Raw genomic sequence first — 25,850 nt, 5'->3', positions numbered from 1 at the left:
TGACTATCAAGATGGTTGCAAATGAACTGAACATGTTGTCTACTTCGCATTACTCAAGATTTAGCGATGAGAAAAGTGTGAAGCAAGTTCCTGTTGAAGTACCTTGCCATAAACGCGCTGTGAATCCGCTAGTTCTTGGCTAAATACCAGGTGAAAACGCTGTCCCAGCCCCCTATGGTCCTGACGTCGCCCCGACAGACTTCTTTTTGCTCCCTCGGAATAAAGCAGGCCAGAAATGAACCAATTTTTCATCCCTAGAAGAGGTCCAATCAGCCGCGACGAAGACCTTAGGGGAGGTCCCCAAAAACGCCTTTCAGGGCTCTTACCAGTCATGGCAGAGAAGATGGAAGAAATTTGCAGAAGCCCAAGGACACTACTTTGAAGAATTTTGAGTGTTTGTACAAATCTGTTCAATAAATTACTTTAAAAAAAATTGCATTACTTTTGGAATAGACCCTGTATGTATATATATATATATATACCGGGTGATTATAAAAAAACTTTGCCAACATCTGCACTTCTAGCGTCCGTTCTATTTAACCGATCAAGATGATGTTTCAAATATAGTTCTTTTGAGATATGCTCTCGAGATTCTATGAATGGCAACACAGTGGCCCTAGCGGTTACAGTTACAGTGACAGAAACTCGAAGTTTTCGAATGGCAACGCCTACTTTTTACCATCGCAAAATGTTCAGCGCATGCGAAAACCCTAAATAGCGTTGAAACGGTACCGATATGTCTAAAAACGGACGTGTTCTGCAAACACAAAAAAGAGTTCTGAAAACCGGCCAATAAAACACGCTCTGGGCGCACGCAATAAATTTGCATGTGACAGAGTCAAGAAACCAATCACAGAACGCCGGTCGCCAGATATTCACCGTAGGAAACCTATAAAATACCAAGCGGGTATGCGAAGTCGTCATTCGGGAACTCGCACATGCTGACGATATGAGTCTTCCGAGGAAAGTTCGCGGTGAATTGATCAAACTCTATTACCAAAATGGGATGAACGCTGCGGAAGCCTTGCATGTGTATCGCCGCAATCATCGACAACGACGCGGCTCATGTACTCTGCAAGCTCTGCTTGATTTAGTGCGGAAATTCGAAGATACAGGCTGCACCTGTGACAAACAGCGCTCCGGACGGCCAACTGTTTCTGAGGACGTTGTCATGGAAGTGCACCATACAGTGACTACAGGACACACAGACACCGCAAGAGGCATAGCGCGCGTGTTGGATATTCCGAACTCAACGGTCCGCAAGCTCTTGCGCTCGGTACTTCACATGTTTCCCTATCGGTTCCAGCGCGTCCAGATGTTGGAGCCGGGTGACCCACAACAACGTCTGGACTTCGCAAATGAATTTTTGTTACGATATGATGCGGATAACGATTGGCCACTTCGCATACTATGGACGGACGAGGCGCATTTCACCTTAAATGGCAGCATTAACACAAAAAATTGTGTGCACTGGGGAGAGACGAATCCTCATGCTGTGGCGCCAGTACCATTATATGACGCCAAAGTGACTGCGTGGTGCGGCATTACAGCTACATTTGTTCTGGGCCCGTTCTTCTTTGAGGAAACGACCCCGACTGGCCTTGCAACATGTTCTGTAACGGGCCGTCGGTATGCAGCCATGCTGGAAAATTATGTCTTACCGGAGTTGCGTCGGCTGAATGCACTCAATGACATTGTTTGGATGCAAGATGGCGCACCTCCACATATAGCGAGGTCAGTTAAAAGGCTCCTGGATCAGCATTTTGGTGATCGCATCATCTCACGCCATTATCCTTTTCCGTGCCCTGCGCGATCCCCAGATCTGACACCTATGGATTTCTGGTTTTGGGGCTATCTCAAATCCAGAGTTTATCTGTGCAATCCTCAAACATTGTCGGACTTAAAGGATTCTATACGGCGTGAGATTGGAAACATCCCTCGTACCATGTTGCGTGCAGCGACATTGTCCACCGTCTCCCGCATGCAATACGTAATTGGCTGTGATGGCACTCATGTGGAAAATGTTTAAAATTAATAAAGATTTTTTTTTCTCTATGTGTTCTCATCATTGAGCAGTGTCTTGTCTCTGTCGTATGCATTATTCCTCCGTGCGCCTTGAAGAACTGTTTGTATGTGTATAACACGTCGGTTTTCGGACATATCGGTACCGTTTCAACGCTATTTAGGGTTTTCGCATGTGCTGAACATTTTGCGATGGTAAAAAGTAGGCGTTGCCATTCGAAAACTTCGAGTTTCTGTCACTGTAACTGTAACCGCGAGGGCCACTGTGTTGCCATTCACAGAATCTCGAGCGCATATCTCAAAAGAACTATATTTGAAATATCATCTTGATCGGTTAAATAGAACGGACGCTAGAAGTGCAGATGTTGGCAAAGTTTTTTTATAATCACCCGGTATATATATATATATATATAGTGGAATACATACAGAAAAGTATTTTAGTTGAATATAAATTTTTAAAATAAATACCCGGGTAAACACCCATTTTGGGTATTTACCCCTAAAAATAAATATCCGGGTATTTTACATCACTATTCATAACTTATTTTTATTTTAGTTTTTTTTATATATGGTTAATAACTTTTTCCTTTTGAATAAGACATTAAAAGTAATAGAGTTTGAAGTCCTAGGTTATAAAAGAGCACCAGGGAACTTGTCAATCTCATTTAAGGGATAAATCTTCATGAATCGGATGCATTTATTTCTAAATCCAGAGTAAATTTCTTATCGGATCTTTTAAAGATTGACTAACAAGAATGTTTTTCCCTCAATACACATAAGATAAACTAAAAACACATTAAAAGCATCCTACGCTAAGGAAACTAATGACCGCATGCTGTAGAAACATTTACAGCTCTCTAAATCAGTTTCGATATGAATTCACATGGATTTCTAAGAAGTAGCGTAGAGAGTGTGGTGTGAAAAGGAGAATCCTCGGGGTCCTACCGTGTGAAGAGCTCCTTAATTGGTCCTCAACGATCCCTACTAGGACAATTCCTGCATTAATTCCACCACCACGTGTGGGACCTACAAAATTAAATTTTTCCTCACACATACGTATGTATTTGTACCTTTACATATTTATATGTAGGGGAGACCGGGGTTAGTTGTTAAACGGGGTAAGTTGTTACATTCGAATTTAAAATTGACCGCTAGTAGAAAATGACTTTCCTTGCACTAGATGATAGCTCCCACCCATCTGCATTCCCTGGCGGTCACTGGAGTGCTTGCAGTCAGTAGCAGGGAGAGTGCTCAAGGAAATCGGTGTTTTTTTTTTTTTTTTTTGAGTCTGGAAGTAATTTTTCTTTCCGCTGTTATTTCTCTGTTTGTGACGAAGCCGTTGCAGATAACGGATTGATTTCTATACCACGTGAAAGCCTACATTTTCAAGTAAGTGTTAATATATTTAAATGCTTTGTACAAAGATATAATAACAGTAATATGTACCAAGATTTGAAGTGGCGTCATATAGGGCAAGTTTTAATAGTATGTTTTCTTTTTAAAGGTGATATGGCGGGGGACTATCTTTATATATTAATAGGCAAGCTGTTTTCTTTCGGTACCGATTCCTCCTCTGTTTGTGAACCGATTTCCTTCATTTTTTTTTGTTCGGTAGCTATTGTCGAGTTTTAGTGTCATCAATAAAAATTTTTTAAATCGAACGGTAATTAACCAAGATACTAATAAAAAACGCATTTTCGTCCTGAATGACTCTTTCTACGCGAACGGATGGTCCAATTGTTCCTAATTTGATATGGTTGGAAAGGTCTTTAAAAATACTCCTAACGAAGAAATTATCAGGGCGCCCAAGGTCCAATAACCTAAATCCACTAGAAAAAAATCTATAAGCGGTTTTTAGTTAGCGAAACTCAAAAATTTTAATTTTATCTCTTTTCCATTGTTGAAATTCATTGTTGGAAGCGTGAAACTTTAAGTTTTAGTTCATTTTTTAAACCGCTTTTTCTACATGAAAAAAGCATTTTAATGCTTCGAGCTTGGTATGGTTGGAAAGCTCGCAAAAAACGCTTTTAAAACACGTTTTACCCGGTTTTACCGCGCGAAAATCGAAACCGCTATGTTGGCTAGAAACAGCGCTGGAAGCAATTAAAAGTTAGTGAAAATTCATTTTTATTTGCTTTTTCACGCGACATAGTTAGCGTGAAGAAATTGCTGGATAATATTGTGGTGTCGCCAATTCTCGTTTGAGCATAAAGAAATGAAATACTTGCATTTGTTTTTAATATTGAGGCTTTTTGGGTAACTACCGGCATTAAAAATATGTACATTTTGATTATTTTTTCGTAATTTTAATGTATTTAAATAAATTATTTTACGGAGAGAGGGACGACTTTGAGTTCCTACTCCCAATAATACCTGCATTTGCTATCACCACAAACAGATCTCAAGGTGAAACTTTTGATAAAATTGACGTATTATTACGACGTCCAGTGCTTTCGCATGGACAATTATACGTTGTCGTGAGTAGTTCGTTCATTTGACTGTTGGAAATTTTATATTTAACGGCAAGATCATGCCTACTTTTACAAAAAAATATTGTTTGTACAGAAGTTTTACGTATTAAGGGAGTTTTGCGGCGTCATTTCATTCAGAACGACTGCCATAATTGTGAAATTGGCGAACTTTATCTATTTTGGTACCAATGCCAGGACGAGAAACATTTTTTTTTTTTTTTTGTATTCGTAAAAAACGAGTACAGAAATGTCTATTGCAAGGAATTGACTGCGAATGAAGTCCCTCTTTAAGGTGGGGTTCATTAAATTGAACCGTTTGTGACAAGGCGGAGGAAATAAATGACAAGAGGAACATACAATGGGGAGAACGTGACAACAAGCTTTTTTTTAAATAGGAACGTTTATGAAAAACAGCGTGAAATGTAACAAAGGGAAGAGGGGGTGTAGTGAAGTGCAAAACATTGTGACAAAGGGGGGAGAGGGTCGAAAATGTTGAAAGGTGTGACATCAGTTATGCACCGCCCTTAACCATAAACAAATCACAAAGTCGACCTTTTTTTAAAAAATTGTACTATTATTACGACGCCCAGTGTTTTTGAATGGACAGTTATATGTTGAAACGAGTCGAGTTCGTTCATTTGATACTTGGAAATTTATATTTCTAATGACGAAGAAGCAACTTACTCAATAATAGTAGACGTTTTATAAGTAACATTGTTCACACAGAAGTTTTACGTATAAATTGAGTTTTGATGCTTCATTTTATATGGGAAGATTTTGAAAATTGGATACTTGGTGATTTTTATCCATTGGCGTCATTTTTTTTTTTTTTTTCAATGCCAATGCGAAAAATGTATTTCCTTTGCATACGTAAGCAAAGAGTAGGGAAATATTTATTTGCATAGGGTTAGCACAAAGAAACATGATATCCAAAATAAAATTATTCAAGCCATCAATTTGTCGACCACACCGATTTCTCAATGGGGTTGTTTTCTTCAATCAAAAGTACTACTTTTAGTCACTGAAATAGATAGAATGAAAAAAAATAAATGTTGAGCCAGAAAAAAATTTTATTTTCTCAACAGTTGTTTTTTTTAAACTCTTTTGTATGTCCTATTTTGGAAATAAGGCGTTGTCTTTATGACGTTATAAGTGATGTACTTTAACGCGCGACTCCATTGCCGCCTAAATATTTACGGTTTGCTCTCAACCGCGTTTTCGGGCTATGATAATTTGCACTGTGCGCTAATGGCATCAAGGAGTGCCATTTTATCGCTTTTGATGCCGAAAAAATAATTTCAATGTACGCACTGATTAAAATAGTTGTTAAAAAATATTAAATTTTTTCAAATTATTTAAAATATGGTTAAAACCTTTGTTTTTAAGCATCCTCTTTCAGTAAAAAAATATTTTGAAAATTTCGAAAACGACCTCATTACCGAAATATCTTATTTCATCCATTTATTTTGAGATTAACAGATAAAAAGCTAAATTGGAATAAATTATTACTCTGGTATTGTGTGTTCGTATAAAATTTGTATGTTTTCAGATATGCAGTAAACATGAGTAAGAGTAGAAATAAAAATGTTGGAAATAGTTAAATTCATACAAGTTTTCTCAAATATTCATTTATGAATATGGTCGAATTTCGACCACTGGGCGAACACCAGTAAAAATAAAACGGACAGGAGCAAAGTAGTATTTTTGATTTGTTTCATGCATGATTTAATTCATGTAAAATACTGTAGTTGGATGGCGATAATAATAATAATAATAATAATAATAATAATAATAATAATAATAATAATAATAATAATAATAATAATAATAATAATAATAATATCTTTCATTGTGTATGATTAAATTTATTGTTAGTATGGATGGTTGAAAAAAAATAATAACAACGATGATAATAATAATAAATAATGCATTATTCGAATGTTGGTCTTTCTCCAATGTTGCAGACGGTGCAGAAGTGTAGACGGTTCACAAGCGTAAACCATAGGTCAGCGCCACTTTAACATAAATCAGTAAAAATGTTTTGCAAGCCGAAGCTGTAGAACAAAAATCTGTGAAAAGTAAATTGTCTCTAACAGAGAAGAAATCAACAGACACAAAGACATAAAAAGGGGCAAAAAGGTGCAGCCAAACATTACGTCCTTCGTATGAAGATGATGAAGACTAGTTCTGCATAGAATGCGCTAAACCGTACTCAGAATGCAAAAAAAAAAAAAAAAAAAAAAACTAAATGGCTTCAATGTCGTAATTGTGACGAATGGGCACATGACCGATGCGCTAAGCTTGGTAAGTTATACGCTTGTAAAAATTGTAATTCACGCAGACAATGGTTGTGATGATGATAGTTTATCAGAATAAATCATTAATGAAGTAAATCTGAAACCAAAAGGTTTTTGATTTTTCAAGTGGTTGAGAATTTTTAAAATTGTAACAGAATAAACCACAAAATGTGCAAGATTCATTTTATTACTTACTAGGAGTACCCGCACGGCTCTGCTCGTGTTATAAAACTAAATAAAAAAAACTCTTAGAGCAAGTGCAATTTCTCTTTCCACTCCGAAATAAAAAGAAAGATCCTATTTCGTTAGTTAAAATGTGCACATATAATTTTGTCTGAGCTCCTAATATAATCCAAAAAGTAATTTTAAGAAAAATCCTGATATAAAGATTACACCTGTCCGTGAAAATTCTCCCGAAAGAATTTTTTTTTCATTAATTTATTGGAATGATTTTGTAAACTATATCACTCATTACGCCTCATTCATTATGCGTTGGGGGCCTTCGTGGCTTTGTGGTAGACACTTCGCTTCCATTGCCGGTAAACGTGGGTTCGATAACCTCGGATGCTCTGAGTGGTGTATTTCCTTTCTTTACGCTGAAAATCTTTCTCATGTTGTCTATGTGTGAATAAATAAAAAAGTCCGAAATCTCGAGGCAATGGCACTCAATGCTGCCATGGTTATTAACCGTGGACACGTAAACAACAGTAGTGTCATATAAGTAAAAGGCAACAATTTTTAACTTCATTAAAAATATCGCCTTTTTTATAGCAATGAATGGACTTCAAAAAACACTCCACCGCAGTCATTCCGTCAAAACGCATAAACTTCAATTTTGTACACCTAGTGCATGAAAAAATATTTAAATTAACAGTTTCTTATTGTTACTTCTTGATCACGAAAGTATTCGTCAGTTAAAAGATTGAATTAATACACGATGTCACAAAAATATCCAAAAAGTCCAAAAACTTGGTTCAGAAAAATGTCATTTCATCACGAAGCAGAAAATAGCACAAACATTGAGGAAAAAGGAATAGAATTTTTTTCTCTGTCTCGTTTTTCATATTTTAAAAATAAAGAGAAAAAAAAAGACATCTGAAATGAAAATAATTTCACTGTAATCGCTTTAAAAAAAAAACTATCTTTCCGTTGCACATGAAATTGCTCTGAACTAAAAGGCATTATTTTCTCTATTGTAATTAAAATAGCAGGGCTGTGGACATTACCGTACGCTATGGATCGCTGTAAAATAAAATCCCAACAAAACATAAATGTGAAAAGGAGCCAAGTTCGATCAAAATGAGGCCCTTGGTAGACGGTGTCACCGATAAAATAATTCAGCTCTAGACGGGTACCAAATTCCATAGCTGTTCCTCAGAAGTTGGATTGTCCCATGTTTTCCAATTCATTCAGAAATTTTTTTTTTTTTTATTTTCTTTGATTCCGGATTTTAAACTTGCGGCAAGTTTTGGTCGTCAAAAAACAATTTCCAAAACATGTGCCCACTCCAATTATACAGTAACTTGGCAAGTTTAAACCCGGGATGAAAGAAAGTAAAAAAAAAAAGTTTTCAAAATGAATTGAAGAACACACAAGGCAATCCAATTCCATGAGGAACTGCTATGGAACTTGTTATCCGTTGAGATCTGAATCTTGTCGGTTACACCGTCTACCCAGAACCTCATTTCGATCGAACTTGGCTACTTTTCACATTGATTTTGTTTGGATATCATTAAGTTTAGAAAGATAAATCATAGTAATGTTCTTCTTTACAATTAAATGTAAAAGCGCGTACAAATACAACTTCCATCCCCTCCTGCTTTTTCGACGCACTGGTTTCTTTTCATTAGTAATTTCGGAAATATTTCGATAACTGGGGGTTTGGCGCTATCGTCAATTATGGGCTATAATCGTTTGCTTCTGCCACTATCAGCAAGGCTCTTGGTCTTTGGCGTCCACAAATTTGGCGATAATTGGGAAAATTGCTAAGTCTCCTAGTTTTCAAACTCTTCCCACAATTCCTACATTGTCCGGGGGAATTATCACAACGTAGATCGTAAAATATGCAGAATTGGCGAAAATATTTCCCCACTGCTTAATAATTCCGTGGCGCCAAGTTTGTGAACCTTTAAGAAATTAAAATGAAGCGAAGCTAAAAGACGTAACCATGGCAATGCAAAACAAAACATCAGCAATTTTAATGGAGATTAGATTTATTCGAAGTTTATTTTTAACGACTTGTAACGTTTTTTCCTTTGGAGATAGAAGGTTATTTTTTCGACCATAAGTCGAGATATTTCTGGAGTAAAAAATGTCGCATTTTCCAACGGTGTCAAAAAGAAAACTGTGGGATAATTCTTTCACTTTTTATTGATTAATTTAATGAAGAAAGTATTGCCAAAATTTCAGCTAAGCCTAAAAAAGTTCGAGCTAAAAGCGCAAATTACTCCAGTCGTAATGAAGTTAGAGCATTGAAACAAATTGCTTAGAACGCGAAAAATTCTACCCTTTTTAACGATATAAAATATTAATATGTGCAAGTAATTTTTCACCCCTTTTAATAGCCAATAATAGGCAATTTAAGTGAAATTTGGGCCTAAATTGAAATAAAAAAAGAACTATTTATCGGATTTTTTCGAACTACAGCCTATGTTACTCAGTAAGAAAGCATCTTTCATATAGTGAAAGAATTTTTCAAATCGGTGCAGGGGTTCCGGAGATTACCTCGAACATATAAACACACAAAAATCCGCCCTCTCTCTTTATAATATTAGTAAAGATGTAACAACTAACTCCATATATTGTAACAACATGCCCCGTGGTGGGGTAGGTTGTTACAATGTACATATATTCAAAATAATTGAAATATTTTGGAGTAGTGGCTTCTAATCAATTTTTTAAAAAAAATGACATGAATGTTAAAAAACCTAGAAGCATTTTAAAGTTTAACGCATGTAAATACTTGAAATAGTTTAGCGTAAAAAAAAATATTGAAAAAAATCGTATCAACTAACCCAGATCTCCCCTACAAATTAGTTTTTTTTATGAATTTTACCTGCCACGTGCAAGACACAATTTCGGACTGTGTAGCAAATAAGCACGAAATGCGATCTAACCAAAGGATAGATCTTTCGTGGAACGTCGATTTTACGTTTTCCGTTAGATTAGTTATAAAAACGCACCAAGCGGGAAAACGTAAAATCAGGGGGAAGGGGAATCTAAGAATATTATTTGAAAACTGACTTTCCCAATGGCGAGAAATCTGTAATGTTTACTTGTTTTTATGTGTTCTTTATAATATGGTTTTTTTTTCTTTGAATGCAGTCGGAAAGGAAATTTGCTTTTGAGTTTTTATGCTTCCACAGTGAACACAATAAGTCGGAGCATAAAGAATGCAAGAGCGGCTTCAAACAGTTAAGAGCCTAACTAATCTCGAAAAAAAGATTTAGAAAAAGGTTTTAGTGAGTTTCGTGGCGGAAATACCAGCCTGATCTGTTTTGAGAAAAACGTATTAAGCGAATTCTATAAAAAAGGATAACGTTAAACCCGGAATATTTTAACATTACCGGAAAAGAGACATTTTCATGGACTACGTCGGTACAATGACGTCGGAAGCGGGGATAGCGCATGAAACAGACAATGTAAATCTGTGTTCCACTTTAATATGTTTTACTTCAACTCAGATGAGGAAACCGGCGAAGGAGATGCGATATAGTTCAGAGCAACTAGTAGAAGTTACGCATCTTCAAACTCAGGCCGTTTCTGGTTGTTTTCTAGGATGACTGTGATGGATGAGGACACTCATTGTCACGAGCCCCTGGGGGAAATCCGCATGGCCTTGAAGAAGCTCCGACCGCACCAACCGAGTCATGCCAATGTTTATCTCGAAAAGCCAATTGAGGTAATGTTTTTTGAATTAACGTCTGGATAAGATGATTTCGAATTAAGAAGTCACAGTACCTTTCAAGCAATTTCTTTTAATTTATATAAATTTTACATTTCTTTGAAACCATAACATGCATACTTATTTCGTAATCAATAATTTATTTTCAAAATTTAAAAATATTGGCTACTTTTTTTGAAAATTCAAAAAATTGAGGAAAATTTCAACTTTTTAAAATCCCTAAGGCTTTTTTATTTTTGAACTAATTTAAAAAACGTTTTTTGCAAAACGATCACTATAATCATCTCTAAAAATCTGTGCATTCATTTGCTTATGAGTTCATTCGAAAATTGTCTGTGGTTAATTATGTAAAAAATCGAAGTTTTTTTTAAAAAATTTGGTTTTTAAAGGTTTAACATGCTCTAAACATTAGAGTAATTTATAAAATGCTTATCCAATGCACAGTTTTGTCAAATATGTTATCCCAATTGCAAAAAGTATTACTTTAAAGCTGTATCTTTAATAGAAAAAAATCCTTAAGGATTCTAATGACATGAAAACACAAAGAAACCATCATTGAGAAAAAGCAATCTGAAGTTTTTCTTTTGCATAAGAACACATAGGGAGCATGGCCTAAAACCACTCATAACTTTTTAAATATTTGAACTAAAGCATTGAAACTTTTCTCCTGTGCTCAGAATAGTTTTTTGTTTTGAAATAAGCAATAAAAAAATTTTTGATCGTTTCATCATTTTTGAGGTACTGTAACCCCTTAATGTCTCAATTTTACCCACAGTTGAGGAACTTTTACAATAAAAATCTCATGCAAGTGTCTCGACATAGTATATAACTCTTTTCCTGGGGCAGTGGTGCCCAATCGTTTTTAACCCGAGGGCCGTACCTCCTATTGAGATGAATTTCGCGGACCAGAACTCATATAAAATGTAAATGCATTGGAATTTTTTCTTCTAGATAACATCGGAAAACATGAAAAACTAGTATATTGTGGCCAACACGAAACTTTCTTCTATATATATATTTTTTTTCTGATTCCTCCCCATGCTTGATGAGGAAGCAATATTCCCAACAAAAACAAAATTACACATGCAAAAACTTGACGACCATCCCAATGTCTGAATTTTTGCAAAAGCAAAGCAAAGAGCGAAAATTGAAAGTTATTTTAAAAGCCTTGCTTGAATTAATTACAAATATTTTATTTGTTAACAAACATAAGATGGCAACAGCTAAACATTTTAAATCATTGAGATAATATTTCCGATCATTTCCACACACACACACATTCCGTGCTGCGTTGCAAAGTAAAGAGACGAAGATAGCATTTGCTCCGATTTTGATGTGGAACAAACATCAATATTTAAAAATCGCCGTTGCGATGGTGAAGAAAAGTTATTTTCAATGAAATTGCACACAAACGGAAAGACATTTCAGTTTCTGGATTTCGTGAATGATGGAAGTCTCGCCATGACAAAGAAGAAACAGGGGAAGAGGAATGCAGTGTCGGCCGGTGGCGAGGTGGCAGGAAGTAATCCCGACCCTCCGAACCCAGCGCCGGTACTTATCCCCTCGTCTGCTCTCGGACAAGCGGTCCTGAATCCCAAAGCTAACACCTCTTGGGCGGACTTAGTCCCGTCTGAGGATGATGATGATGAAATGAATGTTACCTCCGGGTACGATTCACCACTTGCATATAGTGATGTTACGACAATCCTTACAACTGCCAAGTATGGAATCTCTAACGATTTTATTCGTCATAGCATTGGCTTTACAGCATGCAAGAAAGTCGAAGTACAACTGTTGAGAATGGCCGAGCATGGTGCTGACCAAGCCGAAGTTGCCGAACGCCTGGTGGAAATCCTGGGTGAGACAGCCTTTTATTCAGCCAGTATGGCCCCCCACCTCCAAACTCTAAAAGATGCTCAGTTGGAATTCTCCCCAGCTAAAAGAACTTGCAAAAGTCCCCCTCCTGCTGCTTCACCTCTTATTGAGGTCAGCAATCAATTCTCATCTTTGGAAAAACAGGTGGAAGATAACCCCTCCCCCAGTCAGGAGCCCCCTCCCAAACTCCCCCCTATCGTGGTGCAAACACCACAAAATTATGCTGATTTTGTAAAGCATCTCACCCAAAACTGCAAGAATTTCCAAATCAGGAATAGGAGCAATAATGAAAGTGCCATTTTCGTGGATGATCCTACTGCACGTAATAAAGTTATCATGTATTTAAAATCTGTTAACTTTCAATTCTACATTGGTAGACCCTATGGCCAAAAGGTCTTAAAATTTGTAATTAGAGGACTGCCCTCAACAACCTCCACTTCTGACCTGCTTGATTTAAAATTAATAAGGTAGCACAGCTTAAAAGAAAGGACAAAACTCCACTCCCTCTTTTCCAGGTCCAACTCCCCCATTCCAAAGATTCGGCCGCTTTTTCAGACCTAGAAAGTATTCTGAACACAAAAATTTCTGTCGAAAAATATCGTAATCGTAAATCTATTCTGCAATGTTATGCATGCCAGGGGTTTAACCACCTGGCAGAGAATTGCTTCAGGCATGTCAGATGTGTGGTGTGCGGTGAAGCACACAACAAAGCAGATTGCCCTAACAGGCAAAATCAGGAAAAATCTTGTTGCGCAAACTGCGGGGAGAATCATGCAGCCTCTTATAGGGGCTGTAAGGCCTTCCCAAAGCCCAAGATCAATTTAGGCAACCGGCGCTACTTCAACCGGGATACTGCCAGCGTTGACCCACGCCGTTCTTACTCTAATACCACTCAAGGCATTCCCGCCACTGAAAATGATCACCATTTCAATAACTACCCTGAACAAAATTTCACCGATTTATTCTCAATTATACAGGAAATCAATAAAGTTTTCAACATCAATAAACTCATCTCCACTCTCAAGTCAATCCTCCCTATTCTAAAAAGCCAAGGCAACTTGTTAGAGAAATTATCTTCCATAGTTCAAGTTTTAAGCAACTTGGACTAATTTGTCTGTTTTTCCTTTCGCATTTTCAAGTACCTTTTTTCACCCTTCTTTCCCATGCATCTGTGTCCCCCTTAATTGTTCTCCCTTGGAGCCGCCAGGATCTCTCGATCGGCTTTCACTTCGGCCAATCACAGCTATGCCTCCCTTCGGGGAAATTTGAACAAAATACAGCATACAAGTGGATGCGGGGCTCCGCCCCAGGTGCCACAAGCATGAACTTTATACTTCCGTGGCATTTCCACACAATTAAAATCACGAGAAATACGCAGAAAACAATCTATTACGATTTATCTTTCTTATTGTTGCATTAATAAAGCTATTTTTATTCGCAAAAAAAAAAAAATCAACACCTCTTGGAGCGATTGGCGTCAAAATTGAACCAAAGCCTGTTTACATATGGATTCACATATATTCCAAATTTCAACCAGAACGTAGCATTACTTCTTGAGTTAGGGTACTCACAATGGAAAAAAAGAACGGGCGATTGCGCAACCCCTTTTTTAGCTGTTGACACCAAAATAAAATCAGCTTTTATACCCACTAAGGGCTACTTGCCGATAAATTTTTCTTTCATTCCGTTCATTATTTCTTGAGATACAGCAATCACAATTGACGACAAAAAACGCTCTATAGCTCAACCCCCGTTAGAGTTATTGACACCAAAATTGAATCAGCACCTGTTCCTGTCAATGGCAACATATGGACCAAATTTTGTTTGATTCCGCCAGTTACTTCCTGAGGAATAGCAAGCACGCGTAACTCAAAAAACGTTCCATTGCTCCACCCCCCCCCCCTTGGAGGAATTCGCGCCAAAAACCAATGGGCACAAGTTCACATAGCGGCACATATGTGTACCGAATTTCGTTCGATTTCATGCGGTAGTTTTTGCTGTAGAGCGACCACAAAAAACTGGTCACACACGGACAGACAGACATTTTCCAAAAATAGTCGAAATGGACTCAGCACACCTCAAAACGTTCAAATCCGTCAAAATTCGAAAATTTGCACGATTCCAATATTTTCTTCTATATATTAGATATAGAAGAAAATAATGAAGGCAAATCATTTACTGGGTGGTTGAACCACTTCTCTATTACCTCCCCCCCCCCGTTAAAAAAAAAACCACCGAAGGGGGAAAAAGAAAACAGAACTGTAATAGATCTCCCAGTTTATTATTTTTGTTATTTAAATAATTACATACATATCAATGAGAAAATTTCTACTATCACGTACCAAATGTCAGTTTTTCAGTATAACACTAGGATAGCATTTATGAAATCAAAGTAATATTACGAAAATTGAAGGGGCAGAATAATTTTTATATCAAAAGGAAGAGGTTCGACTGCAAAAAGTTTAGAAACCATTGAGTTACGCACTTTATATTCACCTTAAAGTAGTTAGCAAAAAAACTGTCAATTTGTTTCAAAGGAACTGAATGAAAGTTTGGCAGATTGTGCAACGACTTCACTGTGTAAAGAAACGAGTCTTATTTGAGAATTGTATGTCTTTTATTACCTGGGGCAAACTTTTATCAGTGATACAAATGATTCATCTACCTGCGCAAAGAAATGCAACTGATAATGTTTGAGATAAGGATAACGTTCTGAGAAAGAGTTAGAGAAAATGTTTTGTATGATCTTTACAGAAGCATGAATTGAAAAACTGGTTTTCAAATTGATGCAGTGAAATATAAAATTATTTGGCACATGGGTAGAAACACATTATACGATGTAAAAAGTGAAAGAGAGAGAGAGAGAAAAAATGCGTTAATAGTAATTAAAATTGACAAATGTTATGCGGTTAAGAGAATTCCTGAAAATTAGGTATGATTTCTAAAACCTGTTTCTTTTTTGGTTTCATAAATCAGGAGTTTATAGAATAGAAAGCGTGGAACTTTGTGTGATATGTAGAAACCTCAAAAATGAGGTAGATATGCGCAAGTAACAATCATAGTTTTAGACACGTGTTTCAATTTTTCAAGAAACTATTTTGTCAAGAAAATAAATGAAAAGACTTCCTAAACAGGCTACGCATGGATTTGCGGTGAATTTCACGAACAAAATGATCGAGTAGAACTGCTTTTTTAAAGAAAAGAAGAAACGATTTATCTTAACCATGAACGGATGAAACTGATCCCTTTTTGGAAAGCTTCTACGTTTTTCTTTTTCTTTTTCTAAACCAAATTTTTGTTCTAAATTAAAGTTTCAATGAAGCCTTTCAAATTCTGCATTCAATCAACACTAGATTTTATTATTTTGTTCTCTCTACTTTTGATACTCGTTTTCCATTTTTATTATTTACTGGTTCCCTTTTTTTTTCTCTATACTTTTTCAAAATTAATTTCTCTCTGGGATTCCTTTTCTTTCTTTTTCTTTTCTATAATAGAAAAAAATTAATGTTGCCAATTCATCCCAGAAAAGAAAACGAAAAAACCTTTTGAAACTTTTTTTCTTTTTTGTTGCAACTAGTTTTTCCACTGGTCAGGTATTCACTAGTCATTATTCCCCGACTTTGTCATCAAACAATTCAAAGGTCTCTCAATGCCAATTTGGAACTCTAAAGTGCCATTTTTTCTCTTTCCAGTCAGAGGACGGTGAAGACGAAACGAGTCGCGGACAGATCCTCCTCTCCCTGCTGTACTCCGATACTCACCGTGCCCTGGTGGTGGGTATTGTGCGTTGCGTCAGGCTGCCCAGCAGAGAAAACAACGGATTCCCGGACCCCTACGTCAAAGTGTAATTAGCTATATGACGTAATATTGTATCCAGCAAAAGATTCTTGTCAGACATTTTTTCCCCCACACGCTCATTTCATAGATTGTAAAAGTGTTTTTTGTAACCCCGAATCACGTATCTGAATTTTGTTATTGCTATTTGAGCTTTTTAAAAGTCATTATAATGTTTTTAACTTTTTTCAATGGTAAACATTTTAATTTTAATTATGTCTCAATTTAATTCATTTTTTATTTTGAATTTTTGTTTCATGCTGTTTTTAACTCGTTCAGATGATGGAAGCATCAGGGGCGGATCCAGACAGAATTTTCGCAGGGGACCATTTGGAAAAATATGATGCTTTGAAAATTTTAGAATTTTACAAATATCATTATAGAGCCCACCTTTTAACCAGAGCATTTTTTAGGAATTTTCACTAGGCGACACAAGTTGAACATGAAGGTTGTAACCTTTCCAATAATATTCCTCTTTTCTTAACAAACGTGTGCATATATCGTCGCCGCAAAGTGGTATTCCTGTAATCAGTACTGCTAGTTTCTGAGGCGACTGTATAGGACTTCTGTTTTAAGAGGAATCTGATATGAACCAACCGTAAGTATAATATCAACTCCGAAGTAAAGGGGGTCCGGGGTTTCTCCCCCGGAAATGTTTTTGAATTTGTAGTCTTAAAAACGCATTTTACACGATCTTTGGTAATGTTAGGGGAGAAGAGGTTCGGTGGCGCTCCCCTGCATAATTTTCGAAATTGTAGCTCTAAGAATGCAGTTTTAGACGATCTTTGTTAGAGAGAGGAGAGATTTGAGGGCCCGTCAAAGGAAAGTTTTCTGATTTGTAATCTCGGAAATGCATTTTAACTGTCTTTCGTAACATTAAGGGCTCGGGTGCGAGCCCCTCCCCCGACCATTTTTCGAAATTGAAACCTTGAAAACGCAAACATTATCTCCAATAATGTTAAGAGGGAGGTGCGGGGGTCCCTTTTTTGCAATTGTAGAGCTAAAAACGCAGTTTAATACGATCTTTTCGTGATGATACGTGGAGGAAAGATTTTTCTACGAGTAATTTACAGTCTTAAAGATGCATTCTAATTATCTTTGGTAATGGTAAAGGAGAAGAGGTTTGGAGCGCTCCCCCGGAAATTGTTTGAAATTGTGGCTCTAAGAAGGCTGTTTTAGACGATTTTTGGTGATATTAAGGGGAGGAGAGATTATAAGGCCCATCCCTGGATTTTTTTTTTAATTTATAGACTTAAAAACGCATTCTAGACTATCTTTGGTAAGGTTTAGGGTTGAAGAGATTCTGAGGTCCTCTCGCAAATTTTTTTCGAAATTGAACTCTTTAAATTGCAAATGATTCCATGCAAATAATATCCATGATTCATGAGTAAGTTTTAGAGGACCAGCGATTTTTCGAAATTAAAGCTCCAAAAAAGTAATTCTTAAAAACTTTCAATGATGTTAGGGGGGGGAGTTCTCCCCCGGAAACATTTTGAAACTCAGGAGCTTAAAACAAAATTTTGGCCAATCTTGAAGGATGTTGGCGAAATGGAGAGGTGGGGAACCTTCCCCTGGAAACTTTTACAAGTTACTTTTTTAAACGCAGTTTGTAGACGATCTTTGATAATATTAACAAGAGGAGTGGTTTGGAGGGTCCCATATTAAAAAGGGAATGAAGAATAATTACATAGCACAGCATAAAGCCAGGTTAAAACTTAAATCTAACTTTAACTTAATGCGCAATCATTAAATGTATTTTATTATTACCTTGTTACTAAAAAATTTTCGTTCGTCTGTTCGGATGGAATATTGAAACAGGTAGTATAACTATTGACAGGCTAGTAAAAAAATATTTTAAAAATATTATATATATAAAAAGTGTTTCTGTAAAAATTTCTGTACAAATTTCTTTGAATCTTAAGCTCGGAGCTGCTTTTATTTCCAATGTACATAAGCGTAGGTTTTTTTGCAACGTAAATTTGTAAGCAAAATTCATACTTTTAGTTTGAAAATTAGAAAAACTAAATTTTTGAAACTAAACACATTTAAAGTATGAAAAAGAACAACACAAAAGCGTTATATCATACAAAATCTTCGGATCTAATTGCGCTTATGTTTTTTCTCAAATTGGAATTTCCTTTAGTTTCAACTTAATATTGCATACAATATAATTCATCTGTGTAGGTGTTAATTACTAAAATAACTTACCATTTCTTAAATCAGGGGCTGAAAAAATAGCTTTTGTCTTATCCAGCAGCGAGATATTGACTTGTTGATGGTGTGAATTCTGCCTTAGTCCTGGCTATAGGGCGGTAACTTACTGTTGATGGTGTGAATCTATTTCTCAAAATACCATATTTTTATATCGAATTACATATGAAACTAGACAGAAATTTTCTCTAGATTTTAAAATCGTGGTTATTTTTTTTTTTTTTTTATCTGCCTTTAACAGCAAACAATATGCGTACCTACCAAAGAGACCGGAAACCATTCGGCTATTCCTGCTAGCTTTGTGGGAGAGACCGCGGTCATAAGTGCTAAATGAACTCAAATATTTGGTATACACTTGATATTTTTAAAATTTTCGTGAGGTGACCATGCCCTACCTATGGCATTGTTTTCATTCATGTTAGATTTCACATGAATTACGATGATTTTTTTTTTTTTTTTTTTTTTTTTTCAGTTTAAGCCAGGACAGAGGCTTAAAAAACTATACTTGAAACTTCCTCAGTGTGGTTTTATGGCTCCTCGGCGTTGTTTTTATATTCATGTTAGACTTTGAGGAATAATAGGGATTTTTTTTTAATATTCAACTCTGAAAAAGGTTTTTAACTGTTTTTAAAATTTTCTCAGGGTTGCGATGGCCCCCCTCTCGTTGTTTCCTTATTGTTAGACTTTGCATGCATCATAAGGGAAGTTTTTTTTTGCATTTTTGCTCAAAAAAGACGGGTTTAACTATTCTTGAAATTTTCTCGGGGAGGCCAATGGCCCCCATGCCCCCCCCCCCTCTGGATCCGCCCATGGGAAGCATGGGCGGCAAGAAATTGTGCTGTGGTTCTAACTTTGTTTAATTAGAAACACTTATTCAAAGTGTTGTATCTTTTATTCAAAACTTCGAAGAAAGTTCATCTGGGACAATTTGTATGGATTTTTTAATGGTACCAAACTCAAAACAAAAACTCCTCCAAAAAGAAAAGAGCAATTTCGCGCACGTTATGGCTCTGGAATTAAACTTCAAGCATTTCGAAGCTGTTCTGAATTTTGAAAACGGCTTCTATAAGAATTTTTGGGTCACGAAGTACTTCCTTTGCCATATTTCGTGAAGATTTGACAAAACTACAAGCGTATTTCACGCATTGAAAATCGGAAATAGGCCTCAAAACTTTTCTCCAGAATGTTTATACGCTTTGCTGAATTTTCATTTAAAATCCTCACTCAGTTCTAGGAGTGCGACATCAAGGTCGAAGTTTTGGAAATATCGATGTTTTAGTTAAAACATCGAAGTTTTTAACATCATTGTTTTACTTTCGATGTTTTTGGACCATCGATGTTTTGGTTTCGATGTTTTTTCGATGTTGATGTCTTTGCATTTTAATTCAAAATTATCATAAAATTTGCTCCAATTTTCTCGCTAGGAAATTAAGTTTACTTATGGAGTTGCCAAAAAAAAAAGCCATTTTTGCAAGCATTTATAAGATCAATTTTTCTGTGTAGAGAAGAATTTTTGGGGAGATCACTACAAGATAGTAGAAGATTAACTAGAAAGGGAGGAAGAGGTCAAAGCTATTGGAAGAACCTGACACTGGTAGTCTGGTGCCAGAACTTGCAGTCTATTTCAAGGCTCCAGTTCTTAAACTAAAGGAAAATCCTATACGTTACTACGGTGAAAATTATAAGTTTAAAAATTCAGAGCTGGTAAAAGTTGCTTTAAAATATTTGATAGTGATAGCAAATACTGCTCCATCGGAAAGAGATGTTTCTCTGACTGGTGGGATAGTCTGCGAAAAGAGAAATGCGCTTCTAGAGGACAAAGTAAACAAACTTCTTTTTCTCCAAACTGTCCACGTTTCCAAAATTTTAAAAGTATTTTTTCCTTCTTAGAAACATAGGATCTGACCATTTTTTAAATAATTTGTTCAAGTTTAATGTTTTTAAAAAAATACTAAAATCGCAGCGCTTTTATTAATTACGGCTTCTGCCGATGACATCACAAATGATGAAATGCCATTCAGTGTTGCCATTCACAGTGCAAAATATTTAATTCGCATCTTTACTCACGTGTATTGCCAACGATATGATTGATAGCAAGCGTGGAGAGCAATTTTAATTCGCTTCTTGATTATCATAACGTGGAAACGCCATAGAAAGATTCGCCAAAGAGCATCATTTGTGACGTCATCAGGACCACGCCTTGTTTGAAAACTCGGACAGGTTAAAAAATTAATTAAAAAATAACTGTTAGGAGAATGAAAGTATTTTCTGGGTCAATGTTTTTTTTTTTTTTTTTTTTTCATTCTATCCATTTCAATGACTAAAAGTAGTACTTTTGACTGAAGGAAACCACCCTATTGATTGCATCCCATTTCGCCAATATTCGGGGTTACTTATCAATTTCCCTCAACAAATCGTCCCTCTATTACTTACAACTTGTGTTTAACTATTAACTGACAGTACAACACATATTTCTTGCTCTTAAAAATAATTGTTAGAATTAATTTTGTATTTTTGAAATAATTAGCACAACTTTTTCTGATCATTCAACTGACGGTAAGTGCTATGATATATTTTTTTAGATTATTTTTTGATGTAAATTTACTTTTAGTTTCATTCAGTTTGAAAATATTTCCTAATTACTATAAGATAAGATAAGATAAGATTTATTAACAAAACAAAATACACATACATAACAGTAAGCAAAATAAAATAAAGTTAAAAAACTTACAAATTATAAAACATAAATTACAAACGTCATAACAAAACATTAAGAAAATCTTGACTATAGTTCAACATGAGTTAGTAGTAAATTCAACACTAAAGAGCGCCAAAGGCACTGTCCGCAGTGTTTTTTAATTGGTTTAGTATGAAGTACAAACACAAATATGTATTAAAAGTAATATTTACAAATTAATTTTACACAAGTAATAAAAATTTTACACAGAACAATTATTGCACTGTTTGACTCCAGAAAAAAAAAAACGCAATAACTCGCATTGAAACATTCAATAGTATAAAAAATACTATAACTAGTTTGTATTAATCGGTGCTTGTCTTATTATCAATCTTGTCCTACTATAATAGAAAGATGTTGCGAAATCATTGTTATTAAATTATATTCATGATTTGAGGTACAGTATTTTCAATATATTCGTCGGCTACATATTTCTTTGTATTGCTTAAAATAGTGCAGTATATTCAAATGTTATACATTGGTGAAAAGATCGATGCTTTAAAACATCAATGTTTGGAAACATCGATGGTTTTTTTTTTTTTTATCGATGTATCAATACCATCGATGTTTTAATTTCTAACATCGATGTTTTGCCAACAATGTCGCACCTCTACTTAGTTCAAGATTTTAAATGAAAATTCAGCATCAAGAAAAGTGGACGGAAACAAACAGTTGGAACTTTTGAAATATTGCGTAGAATGTTTCTTTTTTTTTAATTCATAAAGTCAACTATACTATATAATTAAAATTTCCTCTATAGAAAGTTTTTTTTTTCCTGGAATTGATCAATACAGATATAGTGTTAAATGAACAAGTTGTTTTTTCCGCCTTAACACTACTTTAGCAGAAATACAACTTTTACAGAATTCATTTTAGGCCAATGCGCCCAGGACTGCACGGGTTTTAAATTTAATATTTCAACTGGAAGAGAAGAAACAGACAAGAAGTTCCATCTAGAACTGCACGAGCCTACTTTCCCGTGTAAGAACATCGATTTTCTAGGATTAGGTTAAAATTCTCTCGATTAGCAAAGGTTGCATGTTATTTCAAATACTCTCTTTTTACATTTAAAACTGATTTCTCAAACCAAAATAAGCTTCTTTTATAAAATCGTCAGCAGCTTTTTCTTTTAAGAAAAAAAAATTAAACGCTTTGATTTTTTTCCCCTTTTTTCGTTGCCAAAAAAAAAGTTTTAGAATGAAAGTACATAAAATAAAAACAAAGAAAATATCCATCTAAAATAAGTAGTTAATTATTTATATCGAGTATAAAATCATTTGCAGCTCTCTGGGCAGCTCAGTTGGCTCAAACTCTGATGGGCTTTATTTGCATGTAACCTGTGTTTGACGGAGATGCATTGCGACATGTTCTGTGAATTTTTGTGAATGATTTTACTCCGTGTCACTGTTAGTACTCTGGAGCAGTGCTTCTCAACCTTTTTTACTTTACGGCACACATGATAGTTGGCTCAATCCTTGCGGCACACTGAACTAAATTTCATATGTCAATATAGACAATGCTTTCATTTTTCAATAGTCAAGGCAAGAAAGAGAAGGGGAAAAAACAGCGTTTCCATATGGATATAATAATTAATCTTTAAATTATTTCAGTTTCTTTGTAAATTGAATTTAGGCTATAATGATTTTTTGTGCTTATTTCGGCCAGAAGTCCCAAACTTTCCCTTAGCGCGACTGAGACATTTTTGCCTGCCTTGAGAGACAGTGGCGTTTTTTATTCAGTTTCATTCTACATTGGGAAGAGCTATACGAAGCTTTTAAATCAAGGATTTAGACATGATATTTTGTTGTTCTTGAAAAATGTCAATGATAAGATTCCCCTGTCACAAATATGTGTTCTTTAAAATGGTTACGGTAACAGCTCATAAATAGCGAGATTAGATATTTTTATGTAGGGGAAAGGGGGGTACATGTGAACATGGTATGTTTTACTAGGATAAAGTCAAGCAAAAAATCTTGAAAAATTCTCAAATAATGGAAGTACCAGTCCTACTTCTTGGCCGAACTTGAAGAGCAAGGAGCCAGTTTATGTTTCTGTGGTGACAACTTCTTTGTTTTAGCAGGTGTTTATTTTTCAAAATTAGTTTTAAGGTTGATGAAGGGGCACTTGTGAACACAACATGTAGGCTCACATGTGAACAGTTCCATATCCTTTCCGTAATATAATATTAGTGTAAGGTTATTAGTGTTAAGGTTATTAGCGTTTAAAAAAATGTGCAAAGATTTATAATTATTATTTTCAGATAGCTAATTTTTACATTTATTGTTAATTATTATTACATCATTGTTGATTAATTATTTACTTATTTTTTATTTTTTAAATTCTTTTGTTACCTTTAAGTTGGCCAACAATTTAGTGTTGTATAATATTAAAAGAGAAAAAAATGACAAAACATTTCCGTTAACTAAAACCTAAATCATTAAATAATTTTAAAATTCATCATCATATGAAGATTAAACTATATAATAAGAATAAACTTTGCATAATAATTTTTTTTTATTGTTTAGTCTTTTTCTTGTCGATCTAGTGATTAGAACATGCTACGAAACTTTAAAATTTGACAGTTAGCAGATTTATACAATTCGGGAAAAAATATTTTCTCATTGACAGTTACAGTACAATTTAAACTGACAAAGTATTGGTTACAATCCTTTCAGTGTAATTGGTATATACGTGTATGTTCTATATTAAAGAGTTCTTTTAACGTTACATTTATTTTATTAGACAACTAAAACCTGATACTATGAGAAGAAGATTCAAAACATCAACGAAGAAAAAAACTTTGAATCCAGAATACAACGAGGTGATTTTTTTGTCTAATTGATTATCTGCTGAAATTTTTTGTAGAATGGAACTAGTAACTAACTTTTCTTTTTTAGCAATATGCGTTCGAAGTTGATCCTCTAGATATGGCGAAAAAGACTATAGAAATTACAGTCTGGGATAAAGATACTGCCAAAACAGACGATTACATTGGTGAGTTAACAAATATATTCGCTTAAGTTAAATTGTGAGTTGTCAGTTAATACATAAAGAATTTCCCAAAGATGTCTAAAAATGACTAAAAGAATAATATTTCAAGGTTCAGGTTCGACTATTCTTTTGATAACATTACTTTACAAAATTCTTCAGAGAGTGTTGAGATCAATGTCCAAAATAATCTGAATCAAATCACGAGATCCAAAGTCACAAAATGAAATAAATGTAGGGAAATATAGTTAAGGCCTGTGGCAATATTACTGAGGTGTTGCCAATTTACCAGGCATTGCATTAGAAAAATTAAATGAATTCAAGTGAAAATGTTATAAAAGTTGTCATGACTGCAAAGTTCATCTACCAAGTTTGTAATAAAACTCTGACATTGGGTAAAAAGGCATTAAAGCCACGGTACTCAGCATTAGGCTTACAGGGTGCATCTAGTCCACCAAGTTTTATTAAGTGGCTCTGTATAAAGGCATTCAAAATTCTTGTAAACCATGACATGGTTTTTTACAGGCTCTCTCTAAAGCAGGGGTTCCCAACCTGTGGGTCGTGACCCCCCAAAGGGGTCGCGAAGCATTTCTTCGTGACATTACCTCTATATTTAAAAATATATCATCGAATAATTAACAAATTAAAAATGCATTGGGGAGAAATAGCATCATTTTAGTGTATCATCAATACTTGTGAATTCAGGAGAAGGGTTATGGGTCTACAGCAATCCCTCCCCCTCCCCTCATGCCACAGCACCTGATCTTCCACCGTCTTTTAAGATTATCTTAAAATTTAGTGTATGAAATTTAATCTTTACAAAAATTTCACGACAATTCCTAAATTTACTCTTTCTAACATCAGCCAAAATCGTCTAAAATTTCGTTTTTGAACCTTTAAGTCTCTTTTTTGAATAATTTCTCTGAGAGATTCTCTAAACCCCAACTCTTATTCTGAAAGACATCGTGTAGTTCCGTTTTTAGGACTTGATTTTGGAAACATTCCGGGGATGGGCCCAAAACCCCATCCCGTCACTTAACTTCATCAAAAATAGTCAAAAAATGGGTTTTAACGATTTTAATTCCGAGGATTAATTTTAGGGCTTAAATTTCAAAAACATTCCGGGTGGGGTCTCCAGCATTTCCCCTTGTCATCAAATATAACCTGCTATTCTGTTCTTTGGACTTAAATTTTGAAACTTTTCCTTGGGATTACACAAAATCCTCTCTTACCCCGCATCATTAAAATTCACCTGAAATTCAGTTTCTGAAACTTCAATTCCGAAAAAATTCCTAGGGAGAGGCTCCGAATGCAAACCTTTTTTCCAAGGTTTACAAAGCCTCAAAATCAAAAATATTCCGGAGAAAAGTCGCCCGAACCTCTTCTCTTCAATTAACTTCAACAAAGAATCTACAATTAAGTTTATTTGACACATCACTTTCATTTTCGAAAAATTGTTCAGCATCCCCGATTTTTCTCGCCCCCCCCCCCCCTCCATTGTTAAAAATCGT

General features: G+C 35.3%; 1 protein-coding gene across 1 annotated transcript in view; it reads left to right on the top strand.

The window, feature by feature from the left end:
• Positions 1-25,850, top strand: part of LOC129235304 (double C2-like domain-containing protein beta) — a 172,085-nt gene that overhangs the window by 122,794 nt on the left and 23,441 nt on the right. Inside the window, exons 14-17 of the mRNA XM_054869033.1 lie at positions 10,568-10,691; positions 16,262-16,413; positions 24,094-24,172; positions 24,249-24,345. Coding sequence (XP_054725008.1) covers positions 10,568-10,691; positions 16,262-16,413; positions 24,094-24,172; positions 24,249-24,345 — 452 coding nt within the window. The remainder of the gene's footprint in view (positions 1-10,567; positions 10,692-16,261; positions 16,414-24,093; positions 24,173-24,248; positions 24,346-25,850) is intronic.

Source organism: Uloborus diversus, chromosome 2, assembly GCF_026930045.1.
Source record: "Uloborus diversus isolate 005 chromosome 2, Udiv.v.3.1, whole genome shotgun sequence".
NCBI lineage: Eukaryota > Metazoa > Arthropoda > Arachnida > Araneae > Uloboridae > Uloborus > Uloborus diversus.
The sequence above is the reverse complement of the archived record's forward strand: the minus strand, read 5'-3'. Positions and strand labels throughout refer to the sequence as shown.